The 18396-nt window shown below is 44.4% G+C and overlaps 1 protein-coding gene across 1 annotated transcript in view; it reads left to right on the top strand.

The window, feature by feature from the left end:
* The first annotated feature begins 3266 nt into the window (after window positions 1-3266).
* The window catches only part of poc1bl (POC1 centriolar protein homolog B (Chlamydomonas), like), a 36554-nt gene continuing 21424 nt past the window's right edge, over window positions 3267-18396 (top strand). Inside the window, exons 1-4 of the mRNA XM_080787247.1 lie at window positions 3267-3406; window positions 14744-14973; window positions 16209-16444; window positions 17149-17234. Of these exons, the coding sequence (XP_080643373.1) occupies window positions 14838-14973; window positions 16209-16444; window positions 17149-17234 (458 nt within the window). The 5' untranslated portion in view covers window positions 3267-3406; window positions 14744-14837. The remainder of the gene's footprint in view (window positions 3407-14743; window positions 14974-16208; window positions 16445-17148; window positions 17235-18396) is intronic.

Here is an 18396-nt window from a genome sequence, read left to right as displayed (position 1 = left end):
AGACCAGGTACTTAAGACACGCAAAATACAGCCCTTAATCTCATCAAATGGTGGTCTGGGGCTCACTGCGTCGCACGTCAACAACATTGAATCTATGTTTGTCTAAAGTGCTCTAAACAAACATTAAATAAGGCCATAGACTATAATTTCCGAAAACCAGACGTTGGAGAGGGGACAGCGCCCGCTCAAACACAAATGCTTACAAAACAAACTGTAGAAAGGCACACGTCACGTCAACCAAACAAGACAAGAGTTTGAATTGCGGAAAGGTCGAAACCTGAGACCATGTACAAGAAACTCTCCTTGTAATGACCTCAAAAGCCCTAGATCTGTATCATCGTGCAAAGGAAAACGAAGATAATGATAATGGAGTGTCAATTGGTTTCGAACATGGGAGAAGAAAGGACAGAGGAAAGGAGAGCGGAAGCAAAGAGAAGCGGTGAAAAGGTTCTTGGCCCTCCTCCAAGAGGTGCAGGTGTCTAGGAGACAATGCTGGGGCCCCTGCGCTGCCCCCGGTGGCATGGGTGGGTGGCCTGATGGCACGCTGCTGTGTGGAAAGACCGGCTTCCGCTCTGAGCCGGACCTATAGGCTATGGGAAAACAAACCGAGCCTATGATGGCAAACACACACCGAGGGAGGGGCTTTGGTGTGTGTGTGTGTGTGTGTGTGTGTGTGTGTGTGTGTGTGTGTGTGTGCGTTGGCTAAATACTGTTCTGTCTCAGCTATTTTGCGCAGTCTGTCTATCTGGAGAAGGCGATGTTTAATCTATCCTTTGGTGGCTTTAACCCATTCTGACCGGGCACCCATTTTGGTGTTGGCATCATGTTATGCTTTAGCTATTGAAAAATAGCAGATCTACAAGCTCATATCGCGCCACCGAGTGGCGCGATACGAGCTTGTAGGTCTGCTATTTTTGAAAAATTCGAAGAACGACTGACATTTTTAGAATCTGATCTCAGGTCAGAATGGGTTCATCAGACCAGTGTGTGTCCCATGGAAACCTCGTATGAATCTGATCTCAGGTCAGAATGGGTTAAAGAAAACATACTGTAGGCTACTGTACATAGTGTCAAGTATAGTAGTATGTCATCAATGTGCTATCTTTGTTCCTCTGTGTGTTAAGTAGTACGTATAGGCCGATGTCATCAATGTGCTATCTTTGTTCCTCTGTGTGTTAAGCATGTGCAGCAGACAGTTGTATAATGTAACCTTCTCCTGGTCCTGGTCCTGTTTGGATCTATTGTATTGCGCCTCATGGGCAGATCCAAATAAAATAATTCAAATTCAAAACTGTGTGTGTGTGTGTGTGTGTGTGTGTGTGTGTGTGTGTGTGTGTGTGTGTGTGTGTGTGTGTGTGTGTGTGTGTGTGTGTGTGTGTGTGTGTGCGCGCGCGCGCATGCTTGACTGTTTCTAAGCGGATGTGTGTGTGTAAGAGAATTACAGAGAGAGAAAGTCTATGTATTGGATGTGGGAGTGTTTCTTATCCGTACTCTGGATGAATTGGGTGAGAAAAAAAGAGTTAAAAAAAGAGTCAAAGCACAATATTGTTTTGTGAATTCTGTCTGTCACTATATGGACAGAAGTATAACCTAATATTCATACACACAGCAAATGCAAAAGCTCATGAGAAAGTGAACCAGTAGGCTAGGCCTCTCTTGAGATGTCATTTCCTAAAAAAGAATAAACAAAAAAACAATAATGTGAGCTAAAAAGGTCTCATGTCGGCCTGATTGTTTATCAAATAGCTAGACGTCCGTTTTCTTATTTTTCTACCCTTTCTTAATTTTTGTGAAATTAGTTATTACCACGCCATCTCGACACACAGAGGAGCTGCTTGAAAATCTGCAGTCCAGGGCAACAACATACTGCGTGATGATATTAACATTTATTCAACGGTAAAACTGACCTTGGAATGTCCTATATAGAAATGTTCTCCCAGGTTTGCCACCTCTACTCTTTGTTCGCTGTATTGTGCCTATTGTATGAGGCTATTGTAAGAAATAAAAATGTCACCCAATTCAAACGGGCCTAGCTGGTTCTGAGCTAATGAGATGTGTCTTGCTTGATAGTATAGAGTAGACTAACTCTCTATTACAGGAAACAGGAGAGACTTGTTTTAAAGTAAAACAATACAAAATAAATGGCTCAATAGATTACATTTGATCCGTCATCCATTGCCACACATAATGAGGTTGTAATATTTTCTGTCTTTCAGTTATTGTTGAGGTGGAAAACAAACAAAGCTATATCGATTCGCCTCAATGTACAGGCAGCCGGGGTTATACATCAGTGGCATACACAGACAGACAGATTTATTTTTTCAGTTGCAGATGAAGAGATGATCATGTTTTCAGTCCCCTGCTACCCCTCTCACAGGCAAAGGAAGGAAGGAAGTCCTTTTTACCGTAAATCGAGCACCATGTGATCTTTCTCTCCAACGTTCCTGCAGCCAGAGGCAATAGCCTACAGTAGCTCAGCTGACAGAGCTGGTGGTGCTGCATGAGACGTCCTCATGTTTAGGCTGGGGCCTCTCAAAAAAATACCTCAACATTACTTGAGTACTTGACCACTGTCTGTACTCTGCAGGACTGGTTATCAACCAGAGCCAGGTCTGTCTGTCTGTCTGTCTGTCTGTCTGTCTGTCTGTCTGTCTGTCTGTAGGAGGATGTGGTGTGGTGGTGGCAGTATGTATACATGTAGTAGCCTATGCTGGTGATGCTGACCATAGACATTGCTGACATCTGCATACATTATTGTATAGCGTCAACAGCCCCATGGCCTGGGGGGACAGGCGCACTGTGATTGGCTAGCCAGCGGGTCGTCAGGACAACCGCAGCACGGCTGTCACTCGGTGAACCCGGAGCCATAGGTGAACCGTCGCGATTTTCACAAAAAAATAATAAAGTCATAATTTAAAAAAAGATGTAAAACAAACAAACAAACAAACAAACAAAAACTCAACCAGCAGCTACATACTTTTCTAAGACATGTGTAAAACAACAGCCTGTTCTGTTCTTGTTTGAACTTTGAAGAGGATATACAAATATTATGTACCTCTTTCTTTCTTATTACTCTTAATTAATAGTTTGTTAATAATTAACTTCCAATTATGTTAGGGTCACGTGGGGGGAGAAAGAAAGAAAGAAAGAAAGAAAGAAAGAAAGAAAGAAGGTATTGCCTTGACAACCAGTCTAAGCCAATCAGAGCGAAGCCGACCACCCCCCCGGGCTATGGGAGGTGTTGATTCGTACCAATGTCCAGACTGAGAGTGAGTGAGTGAGAGAGAGAGAGAGCGAGCGAGAGAGAGAGAGCTTTGAGCTTTAACAAAGTGACATTATAACTCAGAAGAAGAACCACAACAACTCAAACATGGAGCCACAAGAATGTAGCTTGTGATCAATAAAGGTACGGTAAGGGCATGGTTTTTTTTTATACCTATAACTATAACTTCGACTGCAGCTTTTCAGAGGAAGGTTGTGTGGTGTGTGATCAATGTTTAGGCGTCGCTGCTGTTGGTTAAGTACATGAGTGTAGTAGTATTGCCACGCATCACATGTGTTGATGTCTGCAACAGTTTTCAACGTGACTTTTTTGTTAATGTAAACCACAGACTTCCTGAGTGACTTGTTTCTGTGCGGCGTTGGTGTTGTATCGAAATTCGTGACCCCCCACCGAAAGCAGTTGTTTCTGCGGCTGCCCATGTCATTTCAGATGAAGAAGAAGGGATTTAGTATTATGGTGCTAAATGAATCTTCTCTTCTGCCTTCTGGGGTCTCCCTGGCACATAGCATAGGCTATAACCTTTTCAGGGGTCGGGGGTATAATTTCAATTTCGGGGTCCTTGAAGTTGACATGAAAGAGTTTTGAGAGCCACTTCTTCACTTTATTTGCATAGTGGGGATGGTTTCATTTGAGTTCCTTCTCATCCTGTTCAGTTGTGAGCTGTGTTGCCATGTCTGCTTATTATAAGCGGCATTGGCCTGTTTTTCCTGACAAGCTGGTATTATACATTACTTACTAGACCGGTGCCCGGCTACAGAGCACCGAGGCTGTAATGATGGAAGTTGGAGATCCATGCCCCACCCGGCTATATGCAATACCCGTGCTTATTTGGGCCTCTCTCTAAAGTGATAGTTTCTTATTGGCCTTGTTTCTAAAGTGTAGTTGTTTATAGAGCACCGAAGTCTGACGTAATTTACACATCCCAATGATCCCACCTGGGACTTGTTATGTTATTATTATTGTTATTGTTGTTTATTATTATTTGTTATTATTGTTGTTGTTATGTTATTATGTTATGCGTTTTGTTATTCACTTGTTTGTCGATGCTGATTGATGATGACTGCGACAGGTTGATAATATTATGGCAGGAGTCTGTGTTTTGTGAGTGTAAAGGTTTCAAAATAGAAACGGGGCAAACAAAACAAGAACAGGCTCCAGACTAGCCCCGCAAGCAGATCCCGAATGTAGTAAAGTTTCTGACACTTTGATTACTTTACCCATTGGGTCCTGCTCCACGCTGGGCTGCCGCCAGTTACGCACACACAAATACAATGTAAACACGCCATGATAAACGATTCTGCGCGCTTTTACCATGTTTATTCATGTGTTGACATACGAATGTGCGAACTATAAGTACCTTACATACCATACCGACACATCTCCTGTGTCGCGGAAGCCGTTAAGTATTTTTAATCCATGATTGATTAAAAATGTCGCTTCTTCCTACCTTGTTTATTGACACGTCATTGTACCGCCTATCTGGCTAGCTAGTGGTGCTACAGCTATGACGGAGCAGATCAGAGGCAGGGACGTAGCCCGCAAAGCCAACCGCACATCGGGAGGTGGTACAATAAACGGTAAATAAACAAGAAGAAATCAAAGCGACATTTTTAATCAAACATGGATTAAAAATACTTAACGGCTTCCGCGACACAGGAGATTTTATCAGAGGTATGTAAGGTACTTATAGTTCGCACATTCATAAACAAACACAATAAAAAGCGCGGTAATAGCGCGCCGATCGAAGAAAGGTTGAGTTTGTTTATATCCGCGTTCCAACAATCGCATTGGAAAATCTTAGCATGACCAGGGACCCTACGTAAAGCGACAATCAAATTTCATAAAAGCTTTATGTAGGGTTCCGAGAGGGGCTAGCTCCAGACATAAACTAAACAAAAGGTCTTAAAACAGACGAGCGCAGCGTTCAATAAACAAATAATAAAGTATTTTTCTTTCCTTTCTTTCTTTAAACTGTGCTGTATTGTTGTGCGAGCTGTTGAAATCTGTATCTCTACTACTGGCATCTTTCCACCCTCCACAGCTGTGGGCCTGTGGCTTAATTAAAGGGAACCATGGTGCCATTCTCCAAGGCAACCAGTGGGGGTGCCATTTAGTCACAAATATGTGAAATCAAATTTGATGGCTACTACATAGACTTAAAACAAGTTGTGCCAGATTTGACCTCCCATACAGATTTGTGTAAGCTGGTAGACGACCTAAACTGTGAGCTTTTGATCTGCTATTTTCAATGAGACGCTGTATAATTGGTTTTTAAAGTGCCCACGTAGTTTAGTACGTATTAGTATTAGTTGCTTCTTTTAGGCTTGTTTCCCTAGACCTGGTTGCTTGTTTCTCTCGCAAAACCTGGCGACACTGTTGTGTGTCACAGTCTGCTGCCTGCTGCTCAGCTGTGTCTGTTCTGTTGTGCAGTGGTGTAAAGTATCTAAGTACATGTACTTTACTCGAGTACATATATTTGCTTTCTTCAGCATTTGCAACTTTCAGTGCAACTCAATCTCAGAGGAAATATGTTTACTAGTTACTTTTTTATTTATTGTAAAAAAAAACAACACACTAAGCACTTCTGTCGTATATGTATACTTTATATATGTATATATAATATATATATATATATATATATATTTCGGCCATTTTAAAATGGCCAATCTTCAAGCTCACAATGCGTCGCAATGCAATCCATTGTGAGCTTGTATGATATTTTCTAAAGATTTGTATACGATGAATGTATGCATTTGAAAACTTGTAGAGTGCTTTCTACTCCTGGTATACCTTTAAGTCTATTTTGATACCTATACCTTTGTACTTTATATAAGTATAAAAGTACAAAGTATATTTTGAATTCTGGACTCGGTCTGGAGTATTTTCCAGTTTAAAAACCAGGAAGAGTGGCATGCTCAAGGGGCAGCTTTGCTTGCTTGACGTGTATGTTTGGGTGTACCCACCCGGCCAGGAGTGTGTGTGGATGGTTGGATGACAGGGCTTTAATGACAGATTCTGAAACTTTTCCCTCTTTCTCTCTCTGTCCCAAATGTGAGTCTGTCTCTCTAGTAGTAATGACAGACAGATGATAACACGTCCACTAGAGATTCTCTTTTTCTCCCCCATCCAACTTTAGCTTCTATACAACACTAAGTGACATCTGACTGCAACCTGTGTTTTTGAGCCTAGAGACTAGTCAGTCTAACTTTAGCTGGTCTTTAATTTGACTATAGTATGTGCACTAGGCGAGACTAGTATAGTCAATCTAACTTGAATTCTCTTCTTCTACCACACTTTTTTTAGTAACATCTGCAACCCATGTTTTTAAACTTTGAGGCTATATTAGTCAGTATAATTTTACTTGTCTTTAATTAGATTGTTGTAATTATGTCATATCAGCCAGGCTGTCAGATGTGTTCCATTGGAATAGACCTAACCTTAAGAGACCTTAGACCTTAAACTAATTCTTGTCCTGAGGTATAATATCTAGGTAACCCAAACAGTACTAGCTAATGCAAGACATATAGTTGACATAGCTAAATGTTATCGCCCTGTGGGCTAGTGGGGCCAGGATACTTTTGCTTTGGTTTGTGTGTGTGTGTGTGTGTGTGTGTGTGTGTGTGTGTCCAACATCCCTTACACTTGCCAAGACTGACTCATCTATCTCCGTCTCTCTCTCTTGTATACACCAAATGTAATCATCGTCTGTCTGTCTGTCTGCGCTGCTGTTGTACCTTCTGGGGGTCGTTTACAGTGAGTGAGTCAACTCTCTCCATCGGTCTGTGGCCGTTCTCAAAGGGTCCTTACTACTTGGGTACTGCAGATGTGGGGGTGTTCAGTGGCAAAGCAGTCGTCCCGCGACAGACCAACCACCCTGCCGTGAGAGAGAGTGACAGCGGGTTGAAACTAAAGCCGAAGGGGTACGTCACCAATCCAAAATGGTCTCCTAAAGCGGGTGGCAGCAGTCTGATCTCGCGAATGTTGTGCAATGTTTTACTGGTGCTATATAGATCCCGCAACGCAAGAGTGTGTGTTTCTGGGACAGAGAAAGGTTGATAATATGATTAATAAAGTTGATTATCTCCTGATTTGTGTTCAGGTTCACTGACTTCGCTCTTCCATTGGAGTTTTATAATAATAAACTCAAACATGCTTCCGGTCTCCTAAATAGGTGGCCACCTACTTCAGGCAGATATACAGGAAGTAAACCGGAGATGGCAGGTCTTTCCCCCCCCCCCTCCTTTTTTTTGGTCTTGTCTTGGCTAAAGCTGACTCGCCCATTTCTCAGGATATGTCTCCTGATGATGATGATGATAACAGCGCTAGCTACGGTGAAGGGGCATTGTAAGCAGTCTTGTCTTGTCACACCCAGCCCACATGGGGTGGGTGGGGGTGTGTGTGTGAGAGAGAGAGAGTGAGCTGGTCGGACCGGCTCTCGTTGACTTCAAAGTCGTACGATTTGTCACACGGTGAAACAGTGACATTTGTCCTCCTCATTTGACCCATGAAGTTCCAGCTCCAGTTGCATCATTCTATATGGTGCATGTTGCCACGGTGTAGAAGTCAAGAGTGGTTCCGTTTGTACATACATCAAAGATGCGAATATAATCCATTTCTAATGGATGAAGCCTTTGGCCTGGAAGAGAGGTCATCAGGTGGTCTCCGACCTTCTTAGAGTGTTTCAACCCTCAACCACTATACACTCTCCAGTTGGTGGGTCAGCAGTGATTGGCCAAGTCACTGCCCCTCTCCTCCAGGCTTCCAGTCCACGGAGGGGCACCCCGCGTGCAGCCATCACCCACCGAGGCGCAACCAGCACCGGGGGAGAGAGAGAGAGAGCCACACCCGGCCAGCAGGGAAGTGCGGAAAACCTGCCGGCCAGGTGCAGCAAACCAGTGCTGACCACACCCCAGCGACCGCCGCGCCCAGGGCACTCCCCCCCCCCACGGACCCGGCACACTGTCCTTTCTCCCCTGCCAGAACTAGCAGGAAGCTCCCTCTGCCTTGTGCGTCCTTGGTTGGACATCAGGCACTGAAAGGTCTCTCTAGGACTATGGTTTGGGTGTCCTTGGGGGACATCAGGCAATGAGAGGTCTCTAGGACATAGTTTGGGTGATCTTGTGGGACATCAGGCACTGAGAGGTCTCTAGAACATAGTTAGGGTGATCTTGGGGGACATCAGGCACTGACAGGTCTCTAGGACTATGGTTTGGCTCCTGCCTAGTGTCCTCCTACGTCTCACCAGACTGTTCGTCTGTGCGGTGTGCATGTGTCCGTCCTTGTCCACACCTTGGCCTTATACTCCTGGTGTATTTGAGTCAAGGGACCTCCAATACTGGAGGTCGGGACCCCCATGTGGGCTCCCCATATTATTTTGAGGGAGGGGTCCCCAGATAATTAGCTTTAATGTGCAACATTGTTTTCTCACTCGACAGTAAACAAACTCTAACATAACAATACAAGTGCATTTGATCATCCATTTATTCCATTAGATTAGACCCTTTTATGGTTTTATCCAGAATGAAAACACAACAACGAGTTGGTGTACAATATTTCCCATAATAGCCTATAGCCACTATAATGTTTTAGTTATTACTTATAACTTAAGTAATATGCTACTGTCTGTAATCTTCTTGAACAAATATAAAATGATACTCCTATGGAAAGGCTATATTATTTTACTTTTATTGACCAATTAGTATAATTTATTATAGCCGTCTCATACATTTTATTTGTACGCTACTCTCGTGAATGTTTATAATAGTTAGAGAGAGAAAAAAAATCGAAGTTTCAACATCAAAGTATATTGGTAGTTGTTGTGAATTAGCAAACTGGACATTTGGACTGAACTGAATGTTTCCTTTTCATCCTCGTGTTGGGCTTTCTGTTTTGGTTTGTGTTGTTTGTTTCATGGGTGTCATACTAAGCATCATAAGTGTCATAAGCAAAGGTCCGTTTAGTTGTGCTTGACTTCTCTGTGGGCTGACTGCGGCTCAAGAGGTAGAGCAGGTCGTCCAATGATCCATGGGTCGGCGTTTCGAATCCCGGCTCCTCCTCCTCCTGTCTACATGTCGAAGTGTCCTTGGGCAAAGACACTGAACCCCAAATTGCTCCCGATGTGCTGGTTGGTACCTTGTATGGCTTCCGCCGCAATCGGTGTGTGAATGTTTGTGTGAATGTAATGCACAATCTATGTAAAGCGCCTTGGATAAAGGCGCTATATAAATGCACCATTTACCATTTACCATTTACCCGATGTGGGCTAGCCCCTCCCTCCCCTCACTGGTGCGAAATCGGGTAGGAAAAACGGGGAAGCATCCCAGACTGACCAGGGCTAATCATGCGGCTCTGTCCCGCTTGTCCAACATAACGACGTAACAACAGTGTTGAAAAATGCATCTCTCTTGGCTCGCAAGTTCACATAATTGACATAATTAAGGCTATGCAAGTATGTAGTGTAAGTACTGTACTTAAATATTTTGAGGTGCTTTTGCTTCACTAAAGTATTCCATTTATCAGTACTTATACTAACTTCTACTCCACTACATCTCAGAGGCAAATATGGTACTTTTACTCCACTTACACTACTATTTGAAATGTTCAGTTACTATACAGTATAGTTACTTTGTATAGATTTAGATTATTATTATTACAAAACGGTTCCATTTCAGCCCTATATACATTTCGGCTGTGTGTCATGCAACACATTGTGAGCTAATGTAGATATGCAATCTTTTCAAAAAGATTATTTTTCGTTGTATACATTTGAAAAGTTGTGAAATGGGACATTGTGCAAAGTAAACTGCAAAGTAAATTTGGAATTCCTTTTACTTGTAACAGAGAGTATTTCTTACATTGCGTATTTATTACTTTTTCCACCACTGCACGTATACAGTATGCTGCTATTATGCACTTAACCCATTCTGACCTGAGATCAGATTCATACGAGGTTTCCACTGGACACACACTGGTCTGATTAACCCATTCTGACCTGAGATCAGATTCTAAAAATGTCAGTCGTTCTTCGATTTTTCAAAAATAGCAGACCTACAAGCTCGTAGCGCGCCACTCGGTGGCGCGCTATGAGCTTGTAGATCTGCTATTTTTCAATAGCTAAAGCATATAACATAATGCTAACACCAAAAGGGGTTCCCGTTCAGAATGGGTTAAACATGTTGAAATGTGCCTCATAATAGGCTTGTCATAACGTACACGCGTGCAGGCTGTTATTAACATGTTGAAAGGCATCTGTCTCTTTGCTCTGTATAAGCTCTCGTACATTGTCGGCTATAAGCACTCGACCACGCCCACGGGGCGTTCCTGTTATACAGTCTTTAGATATAATATTGTCTCTGTCGGGTGGAAACGTCATATGTTCGAAATTGTTACTTTTTCAGGATTCTTATTATTATTATTTTAACTCATTTTGGGGCGGGAACCCCTTTTGGTGTTTTTAAAGTATTATGTTATACTTTAGCTATTGAAAAATACCAGATCTACAAGCTCATAGCGTGGCACCGAGTGCCTCGCTATATGAACTTGTAGGCCTGCTATTTTTGAAAAATCGCGAGTGAACATTTTAACTCAAATCTTTTGCTTCTGGGCGGAGGTCCCTGGAACAACATATTTTCAGATGGGGTGGGGGGACGGCGGCCAATTACATATATTTTTGGGGTCCTTGACATGAAATATTATTCACCACCGATACAGAAACATGAGGTATTTCAAGAAAACTGTCAGAATTTAGAAGACATTCTTTTTAATTTTGACGTCAGGTCTGAATGGTTTAAGATCTGCACATCTTGTTGGATCTGCTAGTTGTCATGCTCTTGTACGATGCTGTAGTCGTAGTCTAGTGTGATCAAATATAGCCGTTAACCCATTCTGACCTGAGATCAGATTCATACGAGGTTTCCACTGGACACACACTGGTCTGATGAACCCATTCTGACCTGAGATCAGATTCTAAAAAATGTCAGTCGTTCTTCGATTTTTCTAAAATAGCAGACCTACAAGCTCGTAGCGCGCCACTCGGTGGCGCGCTATGAGCTTGTAGATCTGCTATTTTTCAATAGCTAAAGCATAACATGATGCCAACACCAAAATGGGTTCCCGTTCAGAATGGGTTAATCTAACAAAAATAAACACAAAGAGTTAGAATATGGAGTCTGCCCGGCCGACAGCGACTGCTTTCTGAGTCACACTCCAAATGGTCACTCTCTTTTCTGAGTCACACTCCAAATGGTCACTCTCTTTTCTGAGTCACACTCCAAATGGTCACTCTCTTTTCTGAGTCACACTCCAAATGGTCACTCTCTTTTCTGAGTCACACTCCAAATGGTCACTCTCTTTTCTGAGTCACACTCCAAATGGTCACTCTCTTTCTGAGTCACACTCCAAATGGTCACTCTCTTTTCTGAGTCACACTCCAAATGGTCACTCTCTTTTCTGAGTCACACTCCAAATGGTCACTCTCTTTTCTGAGTCACACTCCAAATGGTCACTCTCTTTCTGAGTCACACTCCAAATGGTCACTCTCTTTTCTGAGTCACACTCCAAATGGTCACTCTCTTTGTAGCAGTTGATTAGTTTTAGGTGAAAGGGAGAACGAACGCAAACCTTATCCGTCGCTGGCTTCTCTCCCTCTCTCTCTCTCTCTCTCTCTCTCTCTCTCTCTCTCTCTCTCTCTCTTGTTGTTGCGGTGCCACTTAGACAAAAAAAGTGGGGCATGGATTGAGGCTCAGGCTGCATCTTAAGCCCTCTGTCACAGACCTCGCTCCCTCTCTCTCTGTCTCTCTCCCTCCCTCCCTCCCTCTCTCACCACGGCCATAGTATCTGATTCAGAGCAGTGATGAAGGAAGGTGTGACGCCGGGCTGCTAAATAAAAGGGTGTTTTGTGCTCGCAGAGCCCCAGAGAGAGAGAGAGAGAGAGAGAGGGGCCTTCCTTCTCTCCATTTTAGTAACCTCAGGACTCCCAGAGTCAGTCCTCTGGCCAGTGGCCCAGCCAGCCAGCCAGCCATCCAGCCAGCCAGCCAGCCAGCCAGCCATGCAGGGTTCTGAGCATAAAGAGCTGCCACTGCCTCTGCCGCCTCGGGGCATTAAGCGGCCTCTTCTCCTGTGCAAACGGAGCCTGCCTGTCTTCCTCTTCACATTTGGTGGCCCGACAATGCAGCGCTGCCTGCGTGTGATGTGTGTGTGTCTATAGACTCTCTCTCTCTCTCTCTCTCTCTCTCTCTCTCCCATAATAGGCTGCGCCAAACCCCAAATGAATCACCCAGGCGCCCATGAATCATCAACGCAGCATTTTGTATGGCTTTGCTGCTGCTGTACTTGTGAGCGATTTTACGAATGCCATTTTCTTTTTTTTTTTAACATTTTGCCCTAAATTTGCATTTCTACAAGCTTTCTACAACTATTTCTCCCAACCCACCTGAACTTCTATGTATAGCCTCTAAATGTCTAATCCTAATAACCCATAAACCCTAACCCCCAATTCTGAATAATGTATCAGTATGTATGTATGTTGCCAATTGTAAACGTCTCTCTAAAAATATTTTTGTAACCATAAATGAACCATTTTGGTCCTCACAAGTATAGTATAAATGCACGCACGCATGCACGCGCACACACATCCACTGTGTGTGTGTGTGTGTGTGTGCGTGTGTGCGTGACATGGCACACAACCGAGGTATTAAAGCGATCCGTGAACAGAACAGTCACTGGGGGATCTGGACATGACGGATGATGACGCGCTACTTTAATAGCGTCCTTTGTGAACGGCGGTTGTTGGGGGACACAGTGGAGCCAGCGCTGGAAAAATAAACATGTCCTTGACATTTTCATGTCAAGGACCACCAAATGAACATGTTTTTGGAGAGAGAGAGAGAGAGAGAGAGAGAGAGAGAGAGAGAGAGACCCCCATAAAAGATGTTGTTAAAATAAAACATTCTACCCATTTTGACATTTCTGTCAATATTTCTTTTCATTATTGGCTATTTGCAGATTGCCGATGCATTGTATACTGTATATCTAGGTTTAAACTAAGGTGCTAAACGGATGGTCTTTTGGGCTTGATTTTATAGACCTGGTTGCTTGTTTCTGTTGCAAAATCTGGCAACACTGGTATCGACGCCCCAGAGGCAGAGAGAGAGAGAGGGGTACAACTACGCTGTCGCGTCAAGAAACTCGTAGAGCTGTGTAGACTAGAGCAGGCGTCTCTTCAGAAACGCGTAGAGCTGTGTAGACTAGAGCAGGCGTCTCTTCAGAAACGCGTAGAGCTGTGTAGACTAGAGCAGGCGTCTCTTCAGAAACGCGTAGAGCTGTGTAGACTAGAGCAGGCGTCTCTTCAGAAACGCGTAGAGCTGTGTAGACTAGAGCAGGCGTCTCTTCAGAAACGCGTAGAGCTGTGTAGACTAGAGCAGGCGTCTCTTCAGAAACGCGTAGAGCTGTGTAGACTAGAGCAGGCGTCTCTTCAGAAACGCGTAGAGCAGTGTAGACTAGAGCAGGCGTCTCTTCCGTGTTGGATGGAACACAGTTCAACAGTTGTTGGATGGAAATGACGCTCGCGCGGCTGCGCAGAACGCTACAAGTTGAAGCAGCGCATCCACCGGCTGGTTAGAAACCAGGACGAAGAGACGCCGGCTTTAGGCGCTTTCTTTCCACTTCTTGGTGGCCGCGTGTGCCTGTGTGCCCGTGTGCCCGCGCTCAGAGACGGAGAGACAGAGAGAGGGATCAATGTTTCTGCTAAGCCTCTTGCCTGGCACAAAGCACACTGTAGGCGTAGGGCCTGCAATATTAATGCGACACAATTGTGTGATTACACTCTTAACGTGAAGTGTAGATGAGTGACTCTCTCTCTCTCTCTCTCTCTCTCTCCCGCCCCGGTTGCTGCGCTAATCTCTGGCTGTCAAGACTGCAGATCAATGTATTTATTTTAGTATGCTTCCATGTGCTAGAAGTAAAAGTATTGGGAATTGGAAATACTCCAGTAAAGTAAAAGTACCTCAAAATCCTACTATAAATGCGCCACGTCTCTGTGTGTGTGTGTGTGTGTGTGTGTGTGTGTGTGTGTGTGTGTGTGTGTGTGTGTGTGTGTGTGTGTGTGTGTGTGTGTGTGTGTGTGTGTGTGTGTGTGTGTGTGTGTGTGTGTGTGTGTGTGTGTGTGTGTGTGTGTGTGTACGGTTGTAATGCACGTAACTCAAGAACCGTTTGCCCCACCGACTTCAAATTCAACACACGCGTTCCACACCCCCACAGGGAGTGCACTAGTGCCCGGTATCGAGTCGGTCGGACCCACGGTTATCCAGAACCACCACAAAAGGCTCTGGTCAGTCAGGCTCTACCAGTGGGCCTATAAATCAGCCTACCACGACCCACGGGTTGAGAAACCCCTGAATGACACAACTGGTATAATGAATGACGTTTCTGTTGTTTCCCTTTTCCCCCGGCCGGGCCAATCAGATCGAGGGCTGCAGTGTCCCGGCAGGACAGCGGACACCCTGACACCAGCGGCGGCGGAGGGAGCCCCGAGCGACCCCCGGGGGGCAGCCGCGCCATGAGGGGGCGCTGCTCGCGCAAACTGGGCACGCTGGCCAAGGCCGCCTTCTTCCTGTGGCTGCTGTGGCTGGCCTACCTGGTGGTGGGACGACGCACCGTGGGACTGTCGCACGAGGGCCGCGCCGCCAAGGGAGGTAGGGACGGGTCCCCGTAATAATGATGGAATGTATATGCCAATAATCATTTTTAGGATCTGTTGCATCTGTTCGTACGACAGACAGACAGACATACACACGCGGCCAGTCATTGGAGTGGTTTGGCGCCGCTCAAATTTCTCTTCTCTTCTCTTCTCTTCTCTTCTCTTCTCTTCTCTTCTCTTCTCTTCTGTACGTATGATGATGACAGCGCCGCTCACTTCACACGAGTGTGATTGTTTTCTTGAAAAAATGAAATAATAATCACCCACTTTCTTTGAGCTGCGCCGAACCACTCCAATGCCTGGCTGCGTGTGTATGTCTGTATGTTTGTCTGTCTGTCTGACTGCATTCGGACCGTCGAGTCAGGAAGATGCCAGTTGCCGCGAGTGGCAGGACTCAGGAGTCTCTTCCTGGTTTTTAGACAGCTGGTGGATGGAAATGAAGCTCCGCCCACGCTGCAACTTGCAAGCGTGGGCCAGAAAACCGGAAACGCTTTGCCCGCACTGCAAGTTGCAGCGTGGGCGGAGCTTCATTTCTGTCTGTCTGTCTGTTTGTCTGGAGTACGAACAGCTGCTGAGCAGCTCAATTTTCACGGGTGTGATTTAGTTTTTAACTTCATGTGACAATAAAGGTCCTTTCACACGACACTACACTGCTGCGTTCTTTCGGATTTTTTGCAGCGTTTTTCCCGCTGGTTGTCCGGAAAACACGCCCAGTCCAGTCCAGTCCAGGACCTTCTTTTTTGCGGCTTACGCCTTTTATTGGTTTTTTGAAGGGACAGACAGTAGGCTGACAGGAAACGGGAGAGAGATGGGGGGGGGAAGACATGCAGTAAAGGCCGTGTCGGGCTCGGGAGTCGAACCCGCGGCACACTGCGACTGGATTACCAGTCGGGTGCCCAGACGGTTACGCCACTGCGTTTCTTTTCACTTAATTTTTATTGAAGGAAGAACAGACAAAAAAACACAACTAACAAGACAATACGGAAAGAAAAAGAAAAGAAAAAGACAAAAAGGCTGCATTTTTCATATTACAACAAACATTCACTGAAATCCTATTGCAATATCGCTAGGCTGAGAGAAGAGATTCCACTTTTCCCACTTTTTATAGAATTTATCCTCTTGTAGTCTCAGTATGAATGTTAGTTTTTCCATAGAATACAGTTCCTCAATAATGTCCATCCATTGATTGCAAGGACCTTCTTAAGCTGATTATTTTGGTTGTCATTCTAGCGGGAGGAGGAGGAGGAGGCGGGGAGGAGGAGGAGGACGGGGGCGGCCGCAGCCTCCTGGTGCGTCAGTTCACGCTGGAGGAGAAGGCCGGTGGCGCGGCGGGCGCTGGCGCGTTGGACGGTCTGCTGGCGCGGCCCGTCTACGTGAAGCCGGCGCCCGACGACAGCGCGCCGGGCGAGTGGGGCCACGCCACGCGGCTCAACCACCTCGGGCCCGACGACAAGACGCTGGAGCAGGCATGGGTTACACTTCTCTGTCATTTTGTGGACTCCATAGGAGCCAGTGTTAGTTAGTTAGTTAGTTAGTTTATTTATCTCAGTCATTTACAGTACAGTACATTTCAGAACGAGGGTTACAGAATTACAGTTTGACTGAAAAGGTTTGGGGCTGAAGCCGAAGCTTATTATGCCCACCTTTTTTATTGATTCAAATAATAAAAAGGGAAAAAAAGGAACAGAAAAAAAACAAAAACAGGAACAATAGCAATGGGAAAACTGATTATCTGTAGTGTTGTGCTTCTTATATATCAATGATAAACAGAAAATACATATTTAGCTTATATGCCTTATACTAGTTACGTTACACCCACATAGATTTAGCTTTTTTAAAGCGTGCTTTATATATATTTGAAGTGGTTGCTTCAAATATAGTGTATATATTATTTCTTTATTGTGTTGTCTAATATGTGAAAGCATGCTGCGCACCGAAAATAGACGATCTACAAGCTCACAACACGTCGCAGCACGTGGTGTTGTGAGCTTGTAGATCAAACTAGCTTGTAGATCAAACTAGCTTGTAGATCAAACTAGCAAATCGAATACAAAGTTTAGAAAGCATCTTCCAGGAACATGAATGCATGGTCTCAGAAATGTCATGATTTCTTCAGCCGGTTTTGGAGATTTTAATTTTTTGCTTTCTTTATTTATTCCACGTGGAGCAGGACAGCGTGGAGCGATACGCCATCAACATCTACGCCAGCGACAAGATCTCCCTCCACCGGCACATCCAGGACCACCGCATGCCCGAGTGAGTAGTCTCCAAAGGCTCAAAATAGCAGTGTTTTTGGCAGCAAGTTTCAATTTTAGTTTAGTCATAGTCTTTGGACTGAAACTTCATTTAGTTTTTTATCATATTTTAGTCACCTGGAATGTAGTATGGAATTAGTCGACTAAATGTCATAAGATTTTAGTCGACTAAATCTGCAGTTGATTTAGTCGACTGAAATGTATTTTGGCGGGCCTTGATGCCGTCATAATGAATGTTTTTACACTATTTTCACCATGCAATCAAGTATAAGATGACTTATACTGGATGTCTTGTCCACTAGTCCCTTCCTAACATTTTAGTCTAGTTTGTATTTGTCGACGAAATTGTCAGTATATTTAGTCTTAGTTTTAGTCATCGTAGCTTAGTTTTCATTTAGTTTCCATTCATTTTTGTCAGTGAAAAAAGGTAGTCGACGAGCATTTTTCGTCTTAGTTTTAGTCGACGAAAACAACACTGCAAAATAGTCCATCTTGCCAGAATATGAACCCTGGCATTTTGAGTACCCTAACGTTTTATATTAGAAATGTTGAGTATGGGTCCTCAGCATCTAGAAACTGCCGGCTGCTGCTACAGTAACTTGCATATGTTGAGCAATTTTCATAATTGGCATAATATGTGACCATAACATTAATAACCTATATAAGGACAATTTCATCATGCTTTAAGTAGAATGTGACGTGCCAAACTAGGGGGTTCTCATGATTCTGAATCCATTCCAAGCATTATTTTTCTACAAAAAAAAACATTTTCTGGGCCACAGTGATGTCAGTGATGTTGGCAGTGTGTCTTTTATTAGACAGTTCTTCCTCCTCTCGCATCTTCGTCCCGTCCCCTAATGAGACGATCACATCAGCTGTCCCCAGAGAGAGAGAGACACAGAGAGAGAGAGAGAGAGAGAGAGAGAGAGAGAGAGCTAAGAAAGCTGAGAAAGCTGTAGAATGCTAATTATCCATTTGTGTGTGGGTGTGTGGGTGCGTGCGCACACGCAGGCGTGTTTGTTTATGCTGTTTAAGCTGTTTAAAAGTCCAAGCTGTTTCTTTGGTAGCACACAGACAGACACACAGACAGACACACAGACAGACAGACACTGCAACGTGTCCCGACAGACACAACGTCCTCTCTTTGTTCTTTCTCCTAGCAT

Source organism: Protomyctophum bolini (assembly GCF_963924005.1).
Source record: "Protomyctophum bolini genome assembly, chromosome: 17".
NCBI classification, from domain to species: Eukaryota; Metazoa; Chordata; class Actinopteri; order Myctophiformes; family Myctophidae; genus Protomyctophum; species Protomyctophum bolini.
The sequence above is the reverse complement of the archived record's forward strand: the minus strand, read 5'-3'. Positions and strand labels throughout refer to the sequence as shown.